This window comes from Dermacentor variabilis, chromosome 7, assembly GCF_050947875.1.
Source record: "Dermacentor variabilis isolate Ectoservices chromosome 7, ASM5094787v1, whole genome shotgun sequence".
In the NCBI taxonomy this organism is placed as follows: domain Eukaryota; kingdom Metazoa; phylum Arthropoda; class Arachnida; order Ixodida; family Ixodidae; genus Dermacentor; species Dermacentor variabilis.
The window spans coordinates 67,734,615-67,759,973 of NC_134574.1; the positions used below are offsets into that span (position 1 = coordinate 67,734,615).

The following is a 25,359-nucleotide window of genomic DNA, read 5'->3' on the forward strand; positions in this document are numbered from 1 at the left end:
GCTGGGGGTAAGAGGAGAGAGCGTTGCTAAAGAGGCCTTTGGTGCGACAGATGACGCGAACGAGGCGACGATGCTGAATCACAGCGGCGACACGGTTTCTACCGTCCGCATTCTTGGACATCTGATTAGGCGAGTCGCCAGATTTCAAACAGCCGCATTTTTCGCCCCTTTCGCTTTTGTGCCTATCTCCACGCCTTTTCTACACCCAATGCGGGAACTGTACATAGTGTTATTTAAAAAAAATAAGAAAAGTTTAACAAATGCCCCTCTCCGGGGCTTATCTTGTAGCCAAAAAATAATCTTCACTTATCTTCCGTGCCCTGTCTTTCTGTGAACGATAATTTCAGGCGATATCAGACACATTCAGGTCACGAACGGCACGCGCTCATCAGCGCAACATACCTGACAGAAAAGTAGTGGGCGCCGACTGCGAAAAAAATGAGAGGAAATCGTATTTAAGTGATTAGAATTCGGAGGCTTAAATGCGAGAACTACGGTCTGTTTATTAGGCACGGTCTAGTGGGGGCCGGGGGTACTCCGCCTTAATTTTGACTGCCTCTCGGGTTGTTCTCCCTCGTGCACTCCAATCTAAGTACGAGAGCGTTTTTTTTGTTTTTTTTTTTTTCGAATGTCGTGCCCCCCCCCCCCTTCCACCGCAACGCAAACCGGAACACACGACGTCGAGCTCATATCAGCGCCAGAGCCATTGGGCGATAACCGCGGCAGGTAAGAAAAGTACGCGCAAGGTAGATGGCGAAGATCGTTTGAGGACGAGAAAATCCCCAAAGGGTATTGAAAAAAAAGAGGTGCTGTGCGCAGTCGAAAGTTTGGGGATGTTGCTCGACTCAAACTACATACAACACTGACACAGTTTCTGCCACACTTAGAACGCTGTTCCCGAACAGAATTAGTTCCACCCGACAGAATAGGATTCTAACCTCTTGCCTGGTCGACCGAACGCTTAAGGCGCGACGCCAAGACGAATGTACGTGCATAATTGCGCACGCTCTCGATGAGCCAAAGAGGAAATAATTTTTACCACAGCCAAGCGGCTAACAGACATTCCATACAACGCAACGGCGAATGCACGCACACAGTTTGCCCCCCAAAAGCAGGGTCTTGGCCGATGACTAAAGTTGCGCAACGTTTCTTTTCAAAAGCCTCGCAAGGAGTGCGAAAAGTCAAGATTACCGGGAAGAGTTAGCCGTATGCAGCAAAGAGTTGCGCGAAGAAACGCTTCGACAATTTGATGTCCCAGGTTGACTAAAGCCCCTCCATACACGTTTCCGCCGACCAGGGGCTTTAAGGTTGACGAGAAGCCGAAGCCCTATAGTGGCTACAATATCGGCCCTGCGATTTTCCCACCCGAGATGTCCGCACTTCCTTAGTACGGGTGAACTACAGACACGATGAGCGAGAAATCGGAAATGACTCGGACTTACCACTTGCGGCCGCCCTCACGTGCGTTTCACGAAGCGGATCGCGCGAGCGAAATATATCAACACCTCCAAGTTGGGCCGATCGGACTTTACCGGACTTTACCTCGGTCCGACCCGCCATCGTGCGCATGGATCCGACGACCCGAGTTCGACCTGCAAAGCGCACCCCCAAAACCTAACCGGTGTGGTTGCGTTCAAACGAAGTCGGCAGGCATCGCCCACGCGATGGCAAGAAATAATTATCGGGTTTAACGTCCCGAAACTTCACTGTGGATTGCGTGAGACGCCGTGGTGGAGAACTCGGCGTCACTTCCGACCGCGTACGGTTCTCGTCAACACGCACCCAGAGCGGGGTAGGCGAGATGCGTTTGCAATCCCGCATCCATGGAAACGTGGCAGTCGAACCCACGACACGGTGCAGTCGGAAGCGCAACACCATGGCTACATATCCTCCAAGACGGGTGAAAAATGGAAGAACGAAAGACAAACGGGAAACAAAAAGTAACAAGAAAAAAAAAAAGACGGGACAGGACAGAGCCACTTGTTTCCTTTCCTCCTCACCCGCTTGGCACGCTGATCTCCGTGTCGGTCCGCCGTCGCTCTCTCGTTGCTGATGTGATCATCCTTACGGCCCAGGAACGCGGCTTCAAGCCTCCTCATCATGTCGAAGAAGGCGCGGGCGGTCCCACGTTAAGAGTGCGAAAGAACAAACCGCAATAGGAGGCACAGCCTCGTCTGGCTCACTCGAGTCGCTTCACCAGCACCACTTTGAGAGCACAGAGAAGAGCGAACACCGAGAACAGAAAGTGTGTTGGAGGAGGGGGACTCGCACAGTCACAGCCAGACGCACGCGAACAGGTCGGTCGGTGCTCAGCCGCCGCTGCTGCAGCGCCGAAGCAGCAGGCTCGCACAAGGGCGGCACCTCGCGCACTCTCCTCAGACAGCTGGGTGCACACGCCGCGCCTGGCTGCTTGTCAGACAAGCGCTCGACTCCGCGCGCACAGGCGCACCTTCTCGCACGCGGACACGCGGAAGAGCTAGCTGATACGGGCGGGCGGCAATGCGTGGAGGAGGGAGCGATGACGACCGAAAGCATTGCCCGTATGGCGTCACACGAGTGTCCGTCTTGTGCCCTCCTTCAGCGGCGAGCTATCTGCAGCGATAAAGGTACAAACAAAACAAAAAGAAAAGGAAGCGAGGTCAGTACACACGCGGTCCGTGCGGCAACGCGCGTACCGGCGCTGCTTCGACAACGGACCGGCGCCCGAGCCGATAAAGATGGCGAAGTCAGAGTCGCAATAGTACGAGGGTACGTGTTAACAAGCGCCGGCAGAGCACGCTCAACGCCGACCCGGACAAGCGGCCAGCAGTGCTCTCCAGCGGTTGAGGGTCCATCTCTTCCTTCTCTCTCAAAGTTACCGTACGTCAGTTCAACTCTTTTCGGGACAATGAAATGACGGCCGGCCGGAAGGCGGTCTATTGTTCCAGGGCATCGCCAGCCGCGAAACGAGAGACTGGAGCATCGCCTATCCGATCGAACGCAACACTGACAAAACAAAATCGCCCGCGTGGCGACGCCCTCAATCGCGGTCCCCGGTGGCACACGCTCGGAACGTGCGGTCCGTTCTCGGAAAAAGTGAGCTGTACCAACGATCTCATTGCGTTGTAGCGCAAGCTGAACAAGGACAACAGAAAGGCACATCTGACACACACGTAGCGCCGTGTGTGTCAGATGTGCCTTTCTGTTGTCCTTGTTCAGCTTGCGCTACAACACAATAATATATGCCGTACCAACAAACCCCTATAGCTATCCTCATGTACAAACGAGCGCGTGCGATTAAAAGAACTACAGGCGCCTATAAAATTCCTACGGCAGGAAATCTGATGCAGTTTTAAACCATGCGCCACGAGATTACGGTAACTTTTTATAAACGGATTTATCTCGCAACAAATGCGATATAAATGTCCTCTCCGCCCTTTGTGGCTGCGAGACTAAAACCTGTAAATGTACGTACTTACAATTTTAACGCGATAGCGTTGAGGAGCCCGTGTCGCAGAAAATACGGAGTCGGCGTCCCGCGGCGGGGTCCGGCATCGGATGTCGCCTCGGCAAAATAGTTTCGTATCAAATTTCACACCCCGCATACCCAACCACTTCTCTACCACCAAAGTTTCTCATACCTTGTCTTCCATTCTTTACAAAGTTATTTCTCAGAATTTTGAGAACGGCAGCCCACGAACAAATGTAATGGAAAGAACGCCGACAGCGCATGTCCTTTATGTTAACTCTTCTCAGACTGAAATATTAAAAGTGCGAAACAATAACAGGATATCGGCCCATGCAAGAGGCCGCGTACGTTTCTAGCAGAAAGCTCGCCTTCGTGCATAGCGTTCGCAGTCAGCGCATAGCCAGCGTTTCCCGGTAGACGTTACGGTTACGTATTATAAGCTCCAGCTGCCGGGAAGCATGAAAAGCAGTAAGGGGTCTTTGAACGCTATCGCGTTGCCCTTCTCTTCGAGGTTGCGCATATACAAATCTTCATTCATGGCGTATTACCATTCCTGTCTCAGTTTCACGCAGACAGCGTCGCCGTTCCACTTTTTCGAGTACCTTAACGACTACCTGGTCAGCCATTTCAAAACCGGTGCCACACAGCAATCGACAATACCTCGACATCAGCGCGCCCCCTCCAACGAGGCAACGCTAAATATCTCAGCAACTCTTTCATCTGCTACATAGAAACAAGATGGCTGCTGTTTGATCTGCTACACGGAAACAAAATGGCAGACCAGCCACCGGCAACCGCGCTCTCGAACTCGTGGGGTGGGTCCAAGGGCGCCCGATCGAATATGAAACCAAACCCTCCGCTAGCCACTTGGCAGTGTGCCAGGCGCGTGTGGGCAGCTCTTGCGCGATTGCGGCATCGCTTTGCCAAAACTCCCTTCCCCCTCGTTTCCCTTTCCCCTCGGCGAGCCAAACAATGACGCCGCAACATGCGATAAAGCGAGTAGTTACCGAGATGTGTGTGTGCGAGCGGCAATAGTGTGCATTCGTAGACGAGGGACGGATGACTCAGCGTCGTCCTTCCGCGTCCATCGCCGACGTGGCCGGAATGGGAAACATTTCCCAAACGGCCGCACCGAGATAAGGCCCATCGGATCAACCCACACCCCGGCCCCGGCCTCCGCGCTTCCATTCCAAAACCGAATCACGCCGCGTTCGAACGGGGCGCGTCCTCCTGCTGCTGGCCTTGTTCGAAACGCGCGCTGAAATAGCGCAGTGCGGATCCACGGAACCGTTCAGGGTCGCAAAGAAAACAAATAGTGGAACTGCGCACGCATCCGAAGCCAAACAGCTCCCGTCCAGACCCAGGTATTTGCGAAATGTGCCAAAATCGCGACCGTTAGACGTTTGTTGAAGCATATACAGTAACGCCTACCTTAGCGGCCCCGGCTAAATCCATCGTGGCACGCGACGTAGAGGTCGACACCAGTGGAGAATCAATGCGGTCACAATCTGGAGCATGGCTATCCACGTTATACCACGCTGTGACCGTTTAGTGAGCGAGTATACACGTAAAGCGCATAAAAGGCAGCAGCAGCAAAAATGCAATTAGGGCTATTTACTTTCTGAACCCAACTAGGCTACCGCGGAAACTTATAGCTGCCGAGCTCTGCAGGAACAATTCCAAGCGATTACACACGTATGTGCAAGCAAGCACTTCGTTGCCGGATTGTCTCAGTCTGCGAGCGATTCCTTGCGGGTTCCGACGGCCCTCCGCCTGACACTTCTTTCTGGAATCGTTACCTTAACTCTACAAACACCTCGGCCTTTACAAAAAAGAAAAGAATTGTACGCGCGAAAACGCTCCTTTGAGACATTTTGCCACTAACCAACGTATATTATTATGTTAAGGACTGACACCCCAAGCACACTCCCTCGGGCTTGAGGAAGTCCCAGAGGAAAGCTAATTTCGACGAACAGCTAGGGAGCGCTCGACCGAGGCTTGCTACAGTCGAAGGCACTTTAAACGCAACAGCACGACATCCAGCTGAAGGACCAAGCGTCGGCCCACGCGAACGAAGTTCGTTGCCATATAACAGACACGTGCTTCTGCGATTAAAGAGCCCCACACCTGGCCCATTTTAGTTATACGCTGCAAGTTGTTACGTGTCCTCTAGGGAGCGTTATGCCGGAAAAAATATTTGAAATAGCCGAGATAGAAATATTTCAGTGCCGCGAACCGCATGATTTCAGCAGGCGGGCTCCACTGCCAAGCTAAAGTTTCGTAAAGTAGCGACACTCTCCTCCTCGTATCTCCTCTCTTTCATGCTCCCTCCTCGACAATGGCGCGCCTACACCACTCGAGCGTAGCACACGAAACAACGCAAAATAGCAACGGCGCCAACATGTGCTCCTCGCCACTCCGAAGGCGCTTCTCGAGCGAAAATGGCGCTGAAGCACGACTGTAAACAAACTAAAGCACGACTGTAAACAAACTAAGCCGGCGCGAGGGCCCACGTGATACTATTAGGCCAATAGCGACGCCGCGTCAGCCTCGGCCAGAGCGCGCAAGGAGGAGGCGGCATTCTTCAAAGCGTGGCGCTACTTTACGAAGTTTAAAGGGCTCTATGCCAAGCGAGACCCTCTCTCCACTTGCCCCGTGTAGCCTCCGCAAGCGAAATTCCTTTCCTGCGTTCTCCCATACCAGACCTCGAGGGTCGCGCGACGGCTACGTCACGGGTCCCGCCTCCATTTTTTTCTCCTCGCTTTTTTTGCGGCGCGGCACGGCACACTTCCGCTGACGGCGTCGCGTGCGAGCTGTTGTGACTGTCTCGTTTCGCGCAGCGCACGATTTTGCGTGCTGTGCACGAGGACACCTGACTAGCGGTATAAGTAAGTGCTACGTGATTGCTGAGGCAGACAAGCAGATCATAGAGGATGATCGCGCGACTACACAACGTGGTAACAAGCAGACGAAACGGAAGTACACCTCATTTGCTGCGGTGCGAAATAAAACAAAAACGCGCAGACATTCGGTTTGTGTTTTTTTATTTCTCGAAGCTTTAATTCGTCTATTCAAGAAACGTATTACATAGACAACAGATGTCTTGAATAATTCTCGAAGTCATGTGTCACCACGAGCGACGTCACAGTGTAAACACGTGTACGTAGGCGCACTAGCACGTGTACGTCATCCTCCGGCTTGGAGCGCGGCGGCCGCGAGGAGAAGCGAAAACGGCGTTCGGCTTGAATTTTCCTATCTTTCCGCGGCGCGTAGCGATGTAATACTTTGCAGACACGATCGGTATCGCGCATCGTATGCTCTGCGCTTGTCAGCCCAAAGTGGGTAGACCTGGTGAGGGGCCCTTTAAGCAATAGAGAGGTCTAGCTTGTCCGGTATTCGGGCGGACGGGGCGTTGGGGCGGAGGCGTGAACGTCAGCGGCTTGCATGGTGCAGCCACCTGGTGGCGCAGAGCTCACACAGACAAAAAACGGCTAATACTGCAGTAACCAAGTGCATTTTACTTTGCTGCGGGTGTAATTTTTTGGCAGCAACACGATTACGCCAGTGCCGAAAATTTACACCAGCAGCGACGTAGAATAAGCTGCTAGTGTAACCGCCTGCGTTTGCCCGAATACCGGACAAGCTAGCTAGACCTCTGTAATACTTAAAACGTCTGCTGCAGCAGATGGCACAATTCTGGTCCTTGAGATGGTCCACTATAAGAAGCGGATATGCACGATAAGTCGAAATGCATAATCGACAAATTAACACAATTCACTAATTAATTCTTGCCTAATCAGCTTTCGGCAGACATTGCAATGTACATATTGTGGTCGGTGAGACTGCAAGTCACATCCACTGGAGAATAATTCTGTGGATGACCCCATTCTTGAGATATGCGCCACAAAACTCGCGGTAAATGTGCGCTGTCATTGCACTTTTTTTTAACAAAACGCCGTTCTATGAATTGAAGCACTAAAGTAACTAGACCGCCAACGTATTTCTTCGAAAAGTGCGGGAATTAATATCGACAAAACGGTGTCATCCTTAGAATTCGTTCCGAGTGGATCGGATCGGCCTTGCGAACGACTCGTAAACTGCAATACGTGGAGTGAGGAAATTAGTTAAAAAGCCATTTATCGATTTCTTTCATTGTTGTATTGGCGGGCTTCTTTCACGCTCGGAGAAACACTTATGTTGCACACATTGAGCAAGAGAGAGCTGTGCCGATAGTTTTTCATGTAGCTTTACAATGTTCTCATTGACACTTTTCATCTAGTTATAATATCTGATAAGTTCATTAAATAATAGACTAATTATCTAATTCGCCGGAATGAAAAAAAAATGGATATCTCCAAGTGACGGCAAACAACATTATACCTTGGTTCTGTCCAGCTACGTGGCAGTCGCATATTCTTAAACTCTGGCTAAAGTTATCTAGGACACCCTGCATATATTTACCTTACTTTGATCGGGTATAAAAACGAATTTTGCCTCCGCCCCTTACGTAATACCGCCGAAGTAGAGGGGGGGGGGGGGGCGATGTAGTAGGGGTCACTAAGAAAAATGAACCGAACCGAAAAGCACACACATAAGCGAACGCTCAGACGGGTCGTCACAGTGAAGGTGTTACGCGGACAGCAGCAAACGGTGGTACAACGGAATACCGTAGCGATAAGAGCTTGCAGTCCCAGTTGTTCAGCCACGCCGGCTACTCGTCCGATTACGCCGGCGATTTCGCTCGGGCGGCGTGTTGCACGCCCGGCTAAACAGGAAGCACCTCTTATGGCGCGAGGTCTCGGCGTCATCCCCCCCCCCCCTCGCCACCCCCGTCGCTGTGTGTGCGAGCGGCAAGCGTGCAAACCTGGTATCGCTCTTTTTTTTTTTAAGGAAACAAACAGCTTCCTTCAGGTTCGTCTACACGAAGTCGACCCGAAGGGGTCGAGCGAGAAGACGAGCTGACCCAATCGGAGCGCGCCGTGCGTCTTCTTGCCGAAAGCGGGTCGGCCGAGTCGACCCTCCGTTTTCCACAGGCGGGACTCGCCTCACGACTTCCGCGTAGGCCGACCCGCTATACGCGAACCCGACGACCGGTCGACAGTGCGACGAGCCGAGTCGACCCGACAGTGAACGTCCCGCTCTGGCCTGTTTCGTCCGTTGTCGTGGCGGTCGGACTTCCACCGACGACGACGCAAGGGACCAGTCGCGGTGGCACGGAGCACCAGACAACTCAACGCGTGGTGTTCATTGTTTAAAAGTTCCTCGGTTGACTGCACGTGTAATTATGATCGGTGTTATACGGACGCGTGACACTGTGTATCGGCCCGATTGCTCCTTGTTTTCCTGCCAAACTGACTCCGAGCAAAACTGCGTATTTCGTGGTGCTCTAGAAAAAAAAAAAGCAAATGTGCAATATTCCATCTGACAATCGCTAGGAGTTACTCAGAAATCTCAGTATTAAAACAGCAGCCCCCCCCCACCCCCCTCCCGGCAGCTGCTATTCTTCTCTAAGCATCATACACGCCTAAGAAATCGACAGCGGCAGCGCGCTTGACATCAACCCCGTTTCCGCTGCGGAGGTACAATGCGCTCTTTTTTTTTTTTTCTTTTTTTTTTTAAAGCGCGGAAAGGCCCCACTATTTGTCCGTGCAAGTACGTGCGCAGACTGCAGGGATCCTATTACGGCAACCGACTGACAGGGAAGCGGACGGACGAGAGATAAGAGAAAGCGGACGAAATAAGAAAGAAAAAAAAAACAAGACACGACGTTAGAAAAGCAAGCACGCGTCGAGAGAAAAACGTGTCGCAAGAGGTTCCGTTTGGCTGGCTCTTTCTCTCTCTCCCTTCCCTCCGAACCCCGAATTGCTTTCTTTCCCTTTCCCTTTTTTTTTCTTTAGTTTTTCCTCGACACACGCCGCGTACCCTCTACATTGCCGGGACAAGGTCGAACTCGCAATTTGATTTCTTTGCCCCCTAATCCCGTCCTTACACATACTCCCCCTCCCCTATCTGGTTTTTTTTTTTTTTTTTTTAGACGAGGGTAAATCGCGGTGCGCACGCAGAGGGTACACACGGAAGGTGTATTTATAGGTCCGCCCTTCGATCGACGAGCCGACCTCTCCGGTCCATTTGGGAAGACAGTAGGCGTAGTGTACAAGTGACCCTTTGCCTACACGAACGAAAATTTGTAGACGTATGGGACAGCTACTACATGCCACATTGCTCGGCGGTTTTTTTTCTATCTCTCTGTTTGCCTCTCTCCTTGAAACCGAAGCGATTTTTCACTAGTGCCAATAATGCGACGCAGTCGAGCGCCGATCGACGCTACCACCCATTTCACCACACAAAGGCCCGCTGACGTATCGGAAACGGCGCCGCGGAAGAAACTGCGCCTCTTCGACTGAGAGAACTCCTGCTTACAATGTGTCACTCAGGAACGACATCCGGATGAACGCAATACGTAACGATAGGCGAGCACTACCCTTCTGTAACACCTGCGGTGCGGAGGGTACGACCAAATAGATAAATACACGTCATACTCGTAAATCATAGTCCGATAACAGAAGAAAAAGTCGATTGTGTTGCACTAAATCTGGCTCACATTTGCACCCTACAGAAGGAACTACCGAACAACGGTACCAACAAAAACGCGCGCGGAAGACGACGCAGAAGTTGTTTAGAAGCAGCGCGCAGCGACGATAGTAAAACGCCGGTGCGGACCCCGCCCTCTCATTTGAAAGCGAGAGAGAGAGAGAGAGAGCCGGCGTCTATGCACATAGAGCGTACGTGAATCCAAGGCGGGCACCGCTTAAAGGACCGGGGTCATTAGCGCGGCGTCAGCGCGAACTCTTTCCGGTTTTCTTTGCGGGCAAAGAAGCGTGGCCACGGATGCCGCGCATAAAACCGCAATAAATAAACAAACAAAACGAAAAGGGACGGTCGTGCCTGCCGCAAACGACAGCTGCTGCGTGCATGCAGCCCGCTCTCTGAACGCGTGCTTGCACGTGCCGCAAGAGGGGCTGCAGTCGAGCGCATTCCACGCGTTGCACGAAGCAGCCCCCCCTCCCCCCCTTCCTCCGCCCGCAAGTCGCTTGCAGCGCACGATGCAACGAAAGTCAGCCGCCATCGTTGGGGACTCGCTTTGTCGGTGGAGCCTTTCGGCGCTAAACGGAACAACGTCACACACTACATAGAGGGCGAACCGTTATTACGCAACAGGTGTTTCTCTTTATGCGGAACACTTTGAGAGAGAAAAAAAGAAACAAAAAGATGTGTCATATCCAGGCGCATGCCATTTTTGCGGATTGGCTACGTAGGCAGGCGCACATTTCCGGGGAGAAAGATGTTCACCGATTATTTCGCTAATTACCTCATACACGCTAATTATCGCTTCTAGTGTTACCTTTTTGGGGCACGTGTAATGTTCGAAATCGAAGCCGACGGGCTGTGAAGTCATGTCTGCTTCAGCGAAAAATCCGAACACTAGCTCCACTTTCCACACACGCTACCTGCTAGACGAAATATATTGGCGTTCCAGCTAACAGTTTTGCAAATGCACGCCTCTAACAGTTCGGGACGAGTTTTATCCGGAACGCCGAGGCATTCTTCAGGCACTTAGTAACAGAAACGTTAATTACTCATTTTAGCTAATAAACGATATTATCGCTGAAATTTTTTTCTTGGTGCCAATGTACACTTACACTGACACGTACGCTATCTTCAAAAACGGCGCAAGGGTAGGCATGACAACTGCTGTTTTTTTTTTTTTTCAAGTGTTCCGTACAAAAAAATTACCGACGATTACGTTACTTCCTAATGCAAAATTTGAGCGCAGCAAATAAGCTGTTTCACCTTTTGGATAGATTGAGGCAAAGAAATCGAGCAACACATGTATGCGCTATTACATAATTTTTTTTATTTTTCACACGTATTCCTTTAACAAAGACTCCACTAACAGTTCTTGACAGTCATGAAGGAAGCTTTGTGGTCGGAGAAATAGACTGATATATGTTCGACTTGGTACACCAATGCTTGATTCTCAAAGACGAGATCTATACAAGTGCCTCGCGAGGTTGTCACAGCCGTGGGGGAAGCAGAGGCTAAGCGCCGCCGCCGAGAAGACCCTGCCGTTCGCGCCGCCGAAGCGGAGGCTCATCGCCGCCGTCGAGAGCAACCAGCAGTAAGCGAGGCTGAAGCAGAAGCTCATCGCCGCCGCCGAGAAGACCCTGCAGTTCGCGCCGCCGAAGCGGAGGCTCATCGCCGCCGTCGAGAGCAACCAGCAGTAAGCGGAAGCGGAGGGGGGCGGCGTGCACACCCAGCGGCAAACGATGGGGGCAGAAGCGCGCGCAGCAAGCGGACAACACGATAAAGGGAGGAGGGAAGAGATAGCAGCGACTGACTGATGCCGCTGACGGCGATAGTGAGTCAACCCCAGCTATCCGCCACACAAGAACAGGGGGGGGGGGGGACCCTTTCCTCCTCTTTCTGCATGGCGGCGACGGTGTTCTATGCAGTCACGTTATCTTGACTCTCTAGCGGCGTCAGCGGCATCCAGCGGTATCAGTCGGTCGCTGCTAGCGCTGGGGGGATGAAAGGGGGGCGGAGCTGGTTACGAGGCCGACGACGACGCCGACGACGACGCGAAACCCAGGAACGGACGCCAAAGAGCTGCGCTCTAAAAGAAACACCACGGCTATATATGCAGGGATTCAGAATCTAGTACAGAGGGTCTCGGCTGCTTAGCGATATCACTGTAAGCAAGCAGAGTAATCTACCAAAGCCAACTCGGGGTTCAGAACGTTGCGGATAGCAGAGACATTCGCCTGAACAAGGTACGCTCTATAGCCTGCTACCGTAGAGAAAGACGTTCAACAAGAGCGGACACTGGACGAGAACTGGCGACAGGAAATACATCACGCTAGTATTCGTGGTAGCCGTTAGCCGACGTCAGCATCGGATAAAGAACGTGAAATAACAAACCACGTTTCATTTTATTTTTTTCTTTCTCGCTAAATTTTAAAAAAATGTTTTGCCTGCAATGAACTTATACTATGCGACTTATTTTTCTCGGAATAACTAGCGATAAGCGAAAGGCGCGCCAGGCCAACCTCACCTAGATAGCACAAGGCCTGTTTACTCCTATCCATGACGTCACGCTACCTGGCCTGAAATTTCCATTGACAAGGCTGGCGTGATAAAAGCGGTGACGTCAAAATCACTGTTGCCTACTCGGGAGCATCCCCATTAGATTCTATGGCAGTCGGGCCAGGTAACATGACGTCATGGATCGCAGTGAAATGGCCTTGCGCTATCTAGATGGTGTTGGCCAGACACGCCAGCGAAGCGAGCGAGGCCGGATGCACCCGTGAGCATCTGTGTCTGTCGCACCTGTCTGTCTGCCTTTTTCTTTCTTTAATGTAGGTCTCGTCTTCTTGGGCTCTCACCGTGTTGCGTTCCTTCTGCAATTTTACACGGCACCACTGTGCAACTGGACTACGGCAAGGTGAGGAACTTTGTCTGGCAGTCTGCGCTGCATTACAGGCAATTTAAGCTTACAGCAGGGCATCGAGCGTTTTGACGCAGTTAAGTGAAAAACAGCTCGGCCGTTGTGGCGCAGTTAGGCGTCTGTACTGAGTCTTTCTGGTACATGTTTCTGAGGCTTTTCTCAGGCCTCCAACATTATTTTAATTAATTACTTTTTGAGGTACAATTTGGGGCACGCTCGCCGCATCCGGCGTTGTGACGCAGTTAGTTTCACGTTGAGTGAATCTTACGTGGCCAAGTTTGTGACGCTGTTTATGCCCCCTCTCCCAACAACCATATAGGCCCAAACAATGAAACGTTCCTTTCCTTCGAGCGCTTCCTAACCTTACGTTAGGCCTCCTTAGAACGAAGGACCGATGGAGGAAGCAAGCGTACTCTGAAGGCTGGCTCCCTTCACTCATCTTCACGTCAGGAGCGGTTGCCGCATGCCTGGGTTTGAGATTATCTCTTAAAAGCTTTACGCGAACACCATTATTCAATAAAAAAATATTGTATCGTCGCTTAATCTTTAAATTGAAGAGCTAATAGAGAGAAGCGTGGACGCTTTCTTCTATTTTTGTTTACTAAACTTTAAAAAAGTAGCGCATTACAGTGCAAAACTTGATGTGCTCCAGCAACGCTGGCACGCCGGCGTCGTGCACCGCCTAGCAACGCTTCCATGCCGCACGCGTGACTGAAACGAACGTGCCTGGCATGACGTACTGAGGGCTTCATTATGCAGTGCTCGTTCATGTGCTCATTGAAATGCGTGTTTTAGTACTTTGAGAGCACAAACTTACTTGTGCTAGGAAAGGTTGCTGCTTCCTGGCTGTAGTCTAGTGCCGCAAAATGCGGTAAGTGCAAAGCCACGCCATAACGCTTCGGAAGCGGCACGTCAATATAAAATATAATGAAGCATACTAGTAGGAGGCCACAAGGACCTAGCTAGTACTGTAGTAGATGTGCTTAAAAGTACTTGACGTTCAGCAATCGTGACAGCCGACGCAGCCTTTCGAAAGAGCGAGAGAGTTCGCAAGTGCCTGTTGTCTGCGAAATCTGGCGCTGCGATCGTTCAACCATCATCGGAATGATGGGAAGTACAGGCTACGGATTGGCATTCTGTTGACTCCCGTTTGCAGCGAGCAGGCGTCGTAGCAGACGACACTTGTTGCATTCCTTTCAAGAGTGCAACACTTGCTCACAATACAAAATTTTATTTCCATAAATACTTGATGAGTATTTTTATATAAGTACATGCACGGATGTTATTGCTGTTGTAAAAATAAATAAATATTTATTTTGTGTTAATCAGGAACAGAATCGTACAAGAATGCATACCCTGGTGCTAAAGCATAGTAAACCATGCTGCAATCTGAAAGTCATACAATGTTTATGTAACGTGTTGTACATTATATAAGATTATGCAGAAATAAAATTATATTTTCCGCGATAATACTTGAGTATACCTTCGTTTACTCCGCCGAAAACAGACACCGCTAATCTAAAGATTGAAGTCAATCCGAAGCCTGCACTTCTTATCATACCCATGTAGGTTGAGGCAACGCTCAGGAGAGCCCCCGTAGACACTAGCGCCACATTTCCTACTAGCGTATTTATTTAGAAACTCTATGCCCAGCAACATATACTTTATTTCCGTACTCACGCTTGTCGAGCGATTGTCGAGACTGATAACACTATCGGCAGTGCGCTGCTTGCGCTGGCAGAGCGCGCAAGAGATAACGCCGCGGAGCTCAAAAACAAGGAACTTCTTGTAAGTCCAAAAATTACGCCTTCTGAACGACTAAAAACAGGCTCTGAACCAACTGATTTGTTTTGAGTCCGAGTAGAAGGCAATCTGCTAGCATGGTCTGGCTGGGAGCCTGTGTTGTGGCTAACTCTGTGTACGTGGCCTAACATGGCGTCGGATGAGGTCAAGTTGTGTCGAAAACGTACAGTCGCAGGTGTATTTGTGCTCTTAAAAGCGAAGGAAATGGGGCCCGGGAATGGGAGAATGCTTGAAAATCAGTTGTTTTCTTCATATTTTATATATGTTATTGTTTGGGATGGCAGTCGGGTATTTTATACGTCACGATTGTGTAAAGCGAATTGCTTTTGCTTGTAATGTCGCTCATTCGCGGCTTTCGGACGTTTCGCCTCTACACGCAGTTTTAGGTCAAAATACGAAAATGACACAGTCTTGCAATTTACTTCTTTTTCAGCTGATACCGTCCGGTGGGTCCAACTTCGTACGGGAACTACTGCTGCTTACCTGGTGCCACAACATTGGACGAACGCACCGAAAGCCTCCCCCCCCCCCCCCCCCCCCCCCCGGAACGAGCCACATAAAAATTTCCTCATTTCGCAAGGCGTCTTGCGTCTACTTTATGAAACTACACGTTGTACAGAGGACAGATTGGATGGAGACTTGTAAATATCGCTCGCAGTCATACTTAGTTTACAAAATAAAGAACGAAACGATTCCTCACCAAGAAAGTGCGCGGTTGAGCAGCAAAAGGAAAACAAATGCCGCGCCGATCAGCGCAGCCAGCGGAACGCGTACTTGGGCGCGCGCGTCCATGACCGTGAGCACGAGTGTGGTTCACGTTTTAATCCCATCCGCTTGGTGCGCTACAGTCAATTCGGCCACTGGGCTCTGTGGGAGTGTCCGCTCTTGTTTAATTTCTTTCTCTATGCCGCTGCTCTACAGAGGCGAACAGGAAAGGCTTGTGAAACCATTGGGAGGGATAATGATGAAGGGAAGCAGTGAATGCCTGTGTGCATTACACAGAGACCCTACTGCAGCCGTCCTGTTCCGAAGTGTACAGGATCCCTGATAATGCTTTTGTTGCTTGCCTCACAGTTCAGAAATTTGACATGAAACCAAGGACAGTGCAACGAGCGATGGAACGAAGAATGATAGGCGTAAAGAGATATGAGGAGAACGGTGCGAGTTACAAAGCAAACACGGGCAGCCGATGTTGACATAAAGCGGAGTTGGGTCAGGACACGTAATGCGTAGGACAGATAACCGGTACGTGGTCTATTAGTGTAACACAGAATGGGTGCCAATGCAAGGGAAGCGCAGTCAAGGACCGCAGATAACCAAATGGTGTAATTAAATTAGAAAAAAATTGCAGGCATACGATGGAATCAGCTGGAAGAGACCTTCGCGTCCAGCAGTCTACATAAAGTGGGGTGATAATGATGACTGCTTCTGCAGAGTGTTGTTCAGCCGGGCTTGTCGGTATCCCGCCGCGCGCGCACACACGATGTAGATATCTTCAGATTGTGGGTCTCGTGCACCGAAAACAGCGGAGCTTGTCCGCATTAGGCATTCACATTTTGCGCAGCCCGCGCGCACGCACACACACACACACACACACACACACACACACACACACACACACACACACACACACACACACACACACACACACACACACACACACACACACACACACACACACACACACACAAACACACATAATAAAAAGAAAAGGCGTTTATCGCACATGATGGTTAAACAAACCCCCGCAATATGCTACTGCCCGCAGTGCTTGTAGCGGTGGCCAGGAGGCGCTATAGGCCGCGAATTACCGTATATACGAGGGAGCCTATACAGCAACTCTAGCGATGATGATGATTTATTGCTATCCCCTTTGAAACGGGGTGGTAATAAATAGTCAACTAGCCTGCTTGATTTACACAGGTATGCTATGCATGCTTTAAATGCGAAGCATTTCTAGGCGAACATTTGCCACCTTTGACAGTATCTATCTAGCCGCCTACGTATTGGTGCTCTCATGGTCGTTTCGTTAACTTGGTATATGTACCAAAACTGGCATGGTACGACAAGAGTGTATGATGAAGACAGTTGATAGGGCATATCATTAATGGCATCGCATGCGTGTCATGCAAGTCATGAAACAGCCGCCTACGTCTCGGTGCCCTAATGGTCGTTTCGTTAACTCTGTAGGCTCCGCGCACACTGTTTCGCACAACATGGATTCCCACGGGGCGTGGGGTGTGCAGGCATTTTTCATCCTAGCATTTTTGCATAAATTTCCTTAACCTCTTCTTTTCCCCCCAAAAAAAACTTTTCGATCTACCTTGCACCGCTATCTATGCCGGTACATGATCTGGTCGTATCAATCTCTTCACTGCTTTTTTTTTTTTTTTTCACCAATACTCTAAGCGACCTTTCCTCTTCTCGACTGCTGACCGGTTGATGCTTCTGTCCACTTTAAATCCAAGCGCGTCTGGGAGGTGTACGTTGCGTACTGGTCTCGCTAGGCGAATCGCTTCGCATTTTATTAGGATGTGCTCAGTGGTCTCGGGATCTTTTTCTGCTGCGTACGCATGCCTCATCTAATTGCGAATTTTTACTGCGGCATTTTCTTGTCCTTAGTCAACCAGGTCGAGCCTCAAATAGCGAGGGACTTCGTGTTATCGTACAAGTTTTACTTTCTAAATTCTCTTTTTTTTCACATTCTTGTAAATCTCCATGGTCTTTTTCGTCCCCCTTATTTGCATCCAATTCGCTCTCTCCGTTTCTCTCACTTTCTTTCTTATTCCTCATGATTGCCCACCTACACTTTAAATTGCCCTGTACTTGGTCGACAAATTTATTGACCTCTTCCCTCCATTCGGTGTGCGCGGTTTTCAGGTAATACTTGTGCACTTTAGCCGCCCACTTATTTTTGTCCATGTTCCCGAGTCTTTCTTCAAAACTAATTTTTCTCTGCGCTTTTCAGACTTCAAACGACGTCCAAACCCATGTTCCCTTGGACTGCCTCATTCGTGGTTTTTCCTTGGGCTCCCAAAGCCAACCGGCCCACCGATCTTTGGTTAACTTCTAACGACGACAATACATCCGACTTTAAGCATAGAATGAAATGTGCAAAACGCTGGCGCTGGTACCATGCCTCCTTTCCAGATCCCACGCACCACTTCACATTTATTGTGGCCCCAATGTGCCCTAAGTTTTCGTTACATATTGCTGCATTCCGCTCTCCTTTCTTCTTTTAGGTTATCTTGGTGGGTACTTGAGTAAGTCTTTCTTTCGCTTACGTATGCATCGATGTATTTGCATTGCTTTACTATGGGCACGACTTGCTGTTGAAAGACACCACGGAGTTATTCGTACCTTCATCAAATATCATGATTCCCGATTTCTCCGTGCTGAATTTACGCACTATAGACTTGGCGTTGCGTTGTCACGCATATTGGCAAATGTTTGCAAATCTCTTGCATTGTCCGATAGTAGCACGACGTGGTCCGCGTACATCAGTCCCGAGAGCTTCTGTCGCACCATTTGTGTATTACGCGCGTGTATGGTAAATCAAACCCTAGCCGACTGTTCTCCAGTTGCCAATATGCGCGTTCTGAGGAACGCGTGCGCCTAAAGACGAACGGTGAATTTGCCGACGGGATATCGCGGCGCTACTTCAAAAACTGTTCCCCTCCGCTCGCCACGGGCCGCGTGTTGAGGGCGCAGCTGTTGGCGTACACCCGAGTTTTTTTTCACTGCGCCGGTTGCCCACACGCACAGTCTATATACGCACGCGCAAGAGAAATTGCGTGCAGGCGATCTGCTATACGAGAGGGACCAAATTTCGCGGCCCCTGCTCTTCGCAAGTGTGTGTATACCGTGCGGTACGCTGCCCGGTGCGGACCGTAAACTACTGCATACGCACACATACCGAAACACCCGCCGTTTCCCACGGTGTCTGTGCACTGCGTAGCGTTGCGCACCCACGCTTCGCCGCACCGAGAGCCTGTGCGCGGGCGGCGGCATACGTAGTGCACTGCGCCCTACGCCAGCTCCGACAGTCGCGTCCCTAACACAGCACTGTCCGCAGAGCGATAAAAAAAAAAAAAAAAATTACGGGGTTTCGCGTGCCAAAAGCACGATCTGCAGTTACGAGGCGCGCCGCAGTGGAGGACTCCGAAAATTTCGACCACCCGGGGTTCTTTAGCGTGCACCTAAACACAAGTACACGCGGGCGTTTTTCGCATTTCGCCCCCGTCGAAAATGCGGCCGCGGTGGCCGGGATTCGATCCCGCGACGTCGTGCTCGGCAGCCTGACACCACAGCCATCGAGCAACCGTGGCGAAGAGGCGATTAACGACGCCGCGGCCGATGCCGCGAACGTGCGTGCACGCGCGTCGTCGGCGTGTGGGGCCGAGGCCCGCTCAGCGCCGTGCGATCGATGCGCGTCCGGTGCGCACGAGCAGCTCCCGAAACGCCGCTTCGAGACGCGTCCGCGAGACGAGCAGGAGGAAAACGAGGCCCCCGCTTTGCGCGAAGGCAGTTTTATTTCGGCAGCCGTTTCGCGCTCCTTCGATGCTCGGCTGGCCCGAAGCAGCAAGATCGGTTACGGGCGGATGCCCAACGTCGGACTTGCGTAATCCATACAAAGCGCGGCCATGGGAACCGAGTATTGAAATCATACTTAGGGGGCGTTACAGATTGGATTCTTACAAAATACCGCGTCGCAAGACTTTTTTTTTCTTAGTTTCAATTTCGCGTCATAACCGCTGCGACGGTCACGTAACTCTGAGCACATTGGTGTCGTTTTGCCACGGGTTCGCGGGGGAAATCGGCAGGCAGCACTCAATAAAAACAAAGGGGGAAGGTGGGAAGCCAAGCTACTACGGCCGCTTATCTATACAGCCAGAACTACCTTAAATTTCGGTGCGGGATGACATTCACTCGCTTCACAATTTCTGATATGTTTAGTTCATTCACTCGAAAACCGTTGACAGATATGCGTCCGTTCTCACAGTTCACTTTGTTGACGTGCGCGCAAGTATTACTGTTACTTGTGAACCCATCTTATTGAAATAAACCTTACGTCGATACTTGGCGCTCGTACAGCGACTCTTCCTTACGTCTTAGTCTGCTTGCACGTTCATTGTAGTCTGCACATCATGAATGTTTGCTTTTAAAAAACGAGACTGTAAGAGACAAAATACGCATTAAAAAGCGCAATCAAGAACAGACAGGGACAACGCACGAGATCACGAGAGGCAGCGCGTGGGTGAGATTGACAGCAGCCGCCGCAGACGGACCTCCGCACATACAGACGACGCGCGCTACTTTGGCGCCATCTCGTAGCCACCGTCGCCGCAAAGCCCGTCTTGCGCGGCACTACGCTTTTTCTTCCCGTGCTTTCGTCACACCCTCCTCCACCGCTTTCCTCCTCGCGCTCTCTACGCTGTCGCCGTCTTTCACCTGGCGCTGCGCTCCGCGTTTACTTTCACCTTTCGTTGTGCTCGTTCGCTAGGCTACGAGGGACAACGGTGACGCTGGCCGTAGGAAGGGGCGCATAAGAGCTACGCTCTAAAAAAGGAAAACAGAAGGCAAGCAAAACGGTCAAGTTGCGTCGGTTAACCCTTCGGTGTCCAATGTCAAGAGCCACCATGCATCGATGTTGCCACGAGCAACGGACACAACTTCAGTGCAGCACGAGTGCCCGCAATAGGCGTTCTGGCACGAGCTATCACACCTCCACAATCGGTATAAAGTTGAGGCATTCTGTATGATATGGAAGAGCAGTTTACGAATGTTCCAACTGCCACACGACGCACTGACGCGCAATGCTCAGCGCGAGCACCGTGTTATCAATAACACGTCCGGCCCCCGCGCGAGGCGCGCTTAGTGTTGGTTGTCACGTCGCTATTATACCGCCGCGTGTCGGAATGTCTACCCAGGTTATGGGGCGTGGGCGACGTTTACAAGCATTAGTACGCGATAACGCCGCGATTAGCGCTGATTTCCCAAGAATGTGCGAATATCATTAGGGAGGCTCCTTCAAACGTGACAGACGCGTAGCATGGCAGTTTCAACTGGCTCGTTTACGAAACCCTGCCGTCAAGTGTAGAACGCGACCAGAAGTGCGCCACGCGATCGTATTGGGCGCTCACGTGCAAGACTCCAACGGACGCACAACATTCAACCGACGCCGTTTCCAAATAAACCAATCGGAAAGCGTCCGCGCTACGCGTGTCTCGTCCTTTGTCCACGCCTGCCCAGCGCATCGTCGTTCATTACAGAAGGCTGCGCTGTACGAAAGAGAGAAGGGGGAGAGCTCGCGCTGCAGCGCCGAGCCTCGCCCTCGGTATATACTCTGCGTAGCGGCGGTCAGTCGCCGAACACACCCCCGCCACCCCCGTCCACATACGAGGCACTCGTGTGCCTGTACAGCGTGCGAACAGCGAAAGCTATTCCCCCCGCACGGGCGCTGGTGGCGGTGCGGGCTCCGTGCCGGTGAATCGCGTGCGGCGGCGGAACCGGCACGCCCCGTCCAGCGCCGACAGGGAAGTGTGTCGATCGCGCGTGCGCGCACAGTGTGCAGCTGCTGCTCAAGGTTGATGGGCGCACGCAGCCCGGTGTAGCGCCGCTCACGCGCGCCCGCACCGAGGGGGGCGGCCGACTTTCTGCCCCCTCCGTTCGCGTGGACGGAGCGCGCGATGAGGGCGATTGGGCAGCCTTCTGCACGGACTCCTTTGCGTGCGCTGGACTCGGACTGGGAGGCAGGTCAGGTGTGCGCGCGCACACCGTGACTGGTGTGACATCGTGTTCAGCGACTGATTGACTCCCGGATTGACCGGCGTAAAAGTCGCGAAAGGACGCGGAGAGAGAGAGAGATTGTGGCAGGGAAAGACGCGCTACTTTCAACAGCGCTTTCGGGAAAATGCAGCCTCCCACCCATTTTGAACAATCGGCTTCTCTTCACGGACGACGGGACAGGAAAGAGCGACAGCAAAGACGCACTTGTTCTGTCTTAGCGTTTATACCAATCGCGTCGCCTCTTTCCGAAAATAAAGACTATCAATATGGTAGCCTAGTAACAGGCAATTGATTGACTGATCAATTTAAAACTTCCAAATCACCACCAGGAAACGCAGTCAGCCAACCGCTCCGCGACGACTCGAAGCAATACAGCGCCAAACAATAGACGAAAGACAAACAAATAGCCATGCCACACGACGACGAGCAATCGGGCCGCGATGCTTCCGGAGTTCATTGTATTCGCCCACCCGTCTCTCTGTCTTCCAGCAGCACGCGCGAGACACCGACAACTTCAGAAAACGGCAGAAAATGCCCCAGCTAGCGTTAGCCAAGTCGCCTAACGAAAAAGAAAATGTTTAATAACACGGTGCAATAAACAGTTATGAGGCCTACGGTGTTCGTTCATCAGAGGTCCGACACCGAACACTGTCGTTATTAAAATCTCAGTTTGCGGTGCGTTTCCCTTTTTATTTTATTTTTTCGTCGCACAGCTTCGCTAACATTAGCTTAGTGCTTGTGCGGGTGCGATCAAATCAGTGCTTCGTACTTATACTTTCCCGCCAGCACGGAGTTGTAGTATAGCTTCATGCTCAATGGTCGACATCCCGTACGAATCCTGTTACGTGTCACTCAGCGCCAGTTGCGCGATTTACGTGTCATTGGTAAGTACGTACCACTACAAAGTCCCCTGTCAAGGAGCGAGGCGATCTTGAGAAGAAAAATTAAAGAAAGCTCCAGACTCGAGTCCGCTTCAAAAATCAGTTTCCGTTATTTAAGGCCTTATCCAAAGTTATACGCAGATCAAGATATTCATATATATATATATATAATTCAGTCCTCGCGAATACCTGGACATATATATGTCTCGCTCTCTTAGTAAACGATTGTAGCCGGTATCGTAAATCTAGAGCGGCCAAACAGCTGTATTAGCCGGTCCATATAGTTCGTCTAGACTCATCTCGGAAATACAGCGCCAGAATGGGAGAACAGAGATAATAGCGCACACGGACAGCTCCGACTCGCAAGACTGAATCTTTATTGCGCGAACAACCAATGTAAACGCGTGTGTGTACAACAGGAAACGCAAATACGAACAGCGAGAGAGAATGCACAGCTTGAGCCTTACCGTATCCGGCGTTTCTGCTGGCGTATCCTGTTTTGAGTTGCCCGTTGCACATACGCACATTTCCATCGGTAGTACGCGCTCCGCGCATAAACATTATGTGGCGAGTCAGCGCTGCGCGCCCGTGTGAGCCGTTGCGACTCTTCTCTCATCTTTTCTTTTTTTTTTCTTCCTTTTTTCGCTACAGCATCAAGATAAACCTAGAGCAAGTATCTCGCACCCCCTTGAATACTGGGCGCCTGCAACTAGCGAGTTATAGTGAAATACTGCCTTCCCGCTTCCAACGTTCATTGGAGTGGTTGCGAAAAATTCACCGACAGTTACGATACTCTTTAATGCTCAATTTGAGTGCAGTCCTGCACCTGTTATCATATCGCCATACATTGGCTGGCGCGGACAATTTCTCTCGTGCGGCACGTTGCAGACGGAGCCAAGTCTGGCGCGACGGCTTCGCTAATCGGGAGATCGCGAGAGGCAGCGCGAGGTTGACGCGTGGGCGCGAATCGCAGCATCCGGCGCAGACAGACCTCCGCTCATGCAACGCTTGATTTGCATATATGGTATCGGTGGCGTCATCGGTGAACAGACGACGCGCACTGCTCTGGCGCCATCTCGTAGCCACCGTGGCCGCAGAACCCGCCCTGCGAGGCACTACACTTTTCTTCTCACGCTTTCGCCACACCCTCCTCCTCCGCTTTCCTCCTCGAGCTCTCTTCGCTATCGCCGTCTTTCACCTCTCGCTGCGCTCCGCGTTCGCTATTTCATGCTTCGCTGTGATCGTTCGCTCGGTTACAAGCGACAACGGCGACGCTCGTCAAAGGAACGGGCGCCTAAGAGCTGCTCTCTAAAAATTGCGATTGTTCTTTCTTCGAGATGTTTCACTCAACATGCTTATCTGGAAAGTTGTTGCGGATCGAGAACGACACACAATACTATTGCGACCGCCACAGACTACTGAACTGGGCGGGGTTCCGAAGAAGCAATGCCCATGCGCGAAACTAAGCTCGGATATCGACCTGTACTACCTTTCAAATTCAAAAGTGTCATCCCCGCTCTCTCAAATTAAAAAAAAAAAATTGTTAGTTCGCACTGGATGGCACGTTTCGAAGTGGCTTCTCCTTTTACTGACCGTTTCGGTGGTACACACAAAACAGCCCGTTCATCCCCGAAACAATATTCAATCAAATCGCAGTTTTATCTAGCTCGACGTTACGCCACACAAGGGCGAAAGCACACCCCCTCTCCAGCGATGCCACTCTCTCCCAAATTCATCGATCCGCGTAGCAGGACCCAAACATCTGCGCGGGGCCTGCGCAAGCAAGAGCCTCGATCGACCCAGCGAAACGCAATCCTCAAAACCCTCGCACTTATAAACGGGCGGACGCTTCGGACACTTCGACTGGCGCATGCAGCGCGCTAATGAAACACACTGCGGCAAGAAAAGCGAGCAAAACGATAAACCACTCTCGTAGCACGAGCGGCGGTAATCAGCAGCTGCGCCGAGCGGTCTAGGGAGAAGAGCGACGGGCGCGGTTGGGCGCGCACTCGGCCGTAAATTGGCCGTCCGTCCGCGCCCTGAAGGAATTAATAAGTACGCACGACGGCAAACCCGGGGTCCACACTCTCTCCCTCCTCAACCCCCCACACTGAGGCACCGCTTTCTCCCAACGTTCGCCCCAGAAGCGTGGATTTGCGCTCCGCTGCCCGAAGGTTCGCAAACAAGCGAACCACCCGCGGGTATTCGCCGCTGGTTTCGCGCAGGGGAGAAAGCGAGGCCTTGGCTTCGTACCCGGGCAGCGGTAATTCTTTCGCCATTCAGGATAACAGGTATTAAAGAGTTTTTTTTTTTTTCAGTTTGTCCGTAAACTTAAGATTTGCGGATAACCGGGTTGCCGCAGCCGTGGACGGCAGTTGCAAGGCTGGTACAAACATGTAGTGGCATTTTGTCCACAACTAAAATATTTCAGCAGTTCTTTTTTTTTTTTGACGTCGCGATACAGTGTTATTGTAGGTAAAAACTACCCCCAAATGGTACTGCAGTGTAATGAATATGGTGATACTCATGATTAACACCACCATTCAAGTAGAATATTCTAGGTCGCAGCGGTATTCCTTTTTCCTGCCATCTGGTTAGACACTGGTTCACCAAGTGGCGCTACTAGCGTTGTTGCTGCCTTACAACAGTTAAATGTACATGTGGTAGCGGAGCTTTCATTCAAGCTCCCGCGTTCAGAAAATGGCAGCTGATCAACGGGTTATGGGACTTAGCGCCATATATGTGAGGAGGGCAAACTTCCGGCGGAAGGAAAAATAAAGCGCAAGTGATGCCACATCTGGTAAGAAAGAGAGTGACGTCATTTTTGTTATTAGCGCACGTTTTCTTTTTCTTTTTTGCAGGGGCTTGCAATTATGGCGGTATTTCTACACATGCTGCTACTCGACACGGGTCCGCTTCTATATTTCTGGCAT

General features: G+C 51.2%; 1 protein-coding gene across 4 annotated transcripts in view; it reads right to left on the reverse strand.

Annotated features, from left to right (window-relative positions):
• Positions 1 to 25,359, reverse strand: part of LOC142587498 (acyl-CoA:lysophosphatidylglycerol acyltransferase 1-like) — a 150,942-nt gene that overhangs the window by 53,517 nt on the left and 72,066 nt on the right. The window contains exon 1 of one of the 4 annotated variants that reach the window (XM_075698555.1): positions 2,001 to 2,232. The exons of the other annotated variants lie outside the window; for them this stretch is intronic. Coding sequence (XP_075554670.1) covers positions 2,001 to 2,102 — 102 coding nt within the window. The 5' untranslated portion in view covers positions 2,103 to 2,232. Of the gene's footprint in view, positions 1 to 2,000; positions 2,233 to 25,359 lie in introns of those variants that run through there. 4 annotated transcript variants of the gene reach the window in all.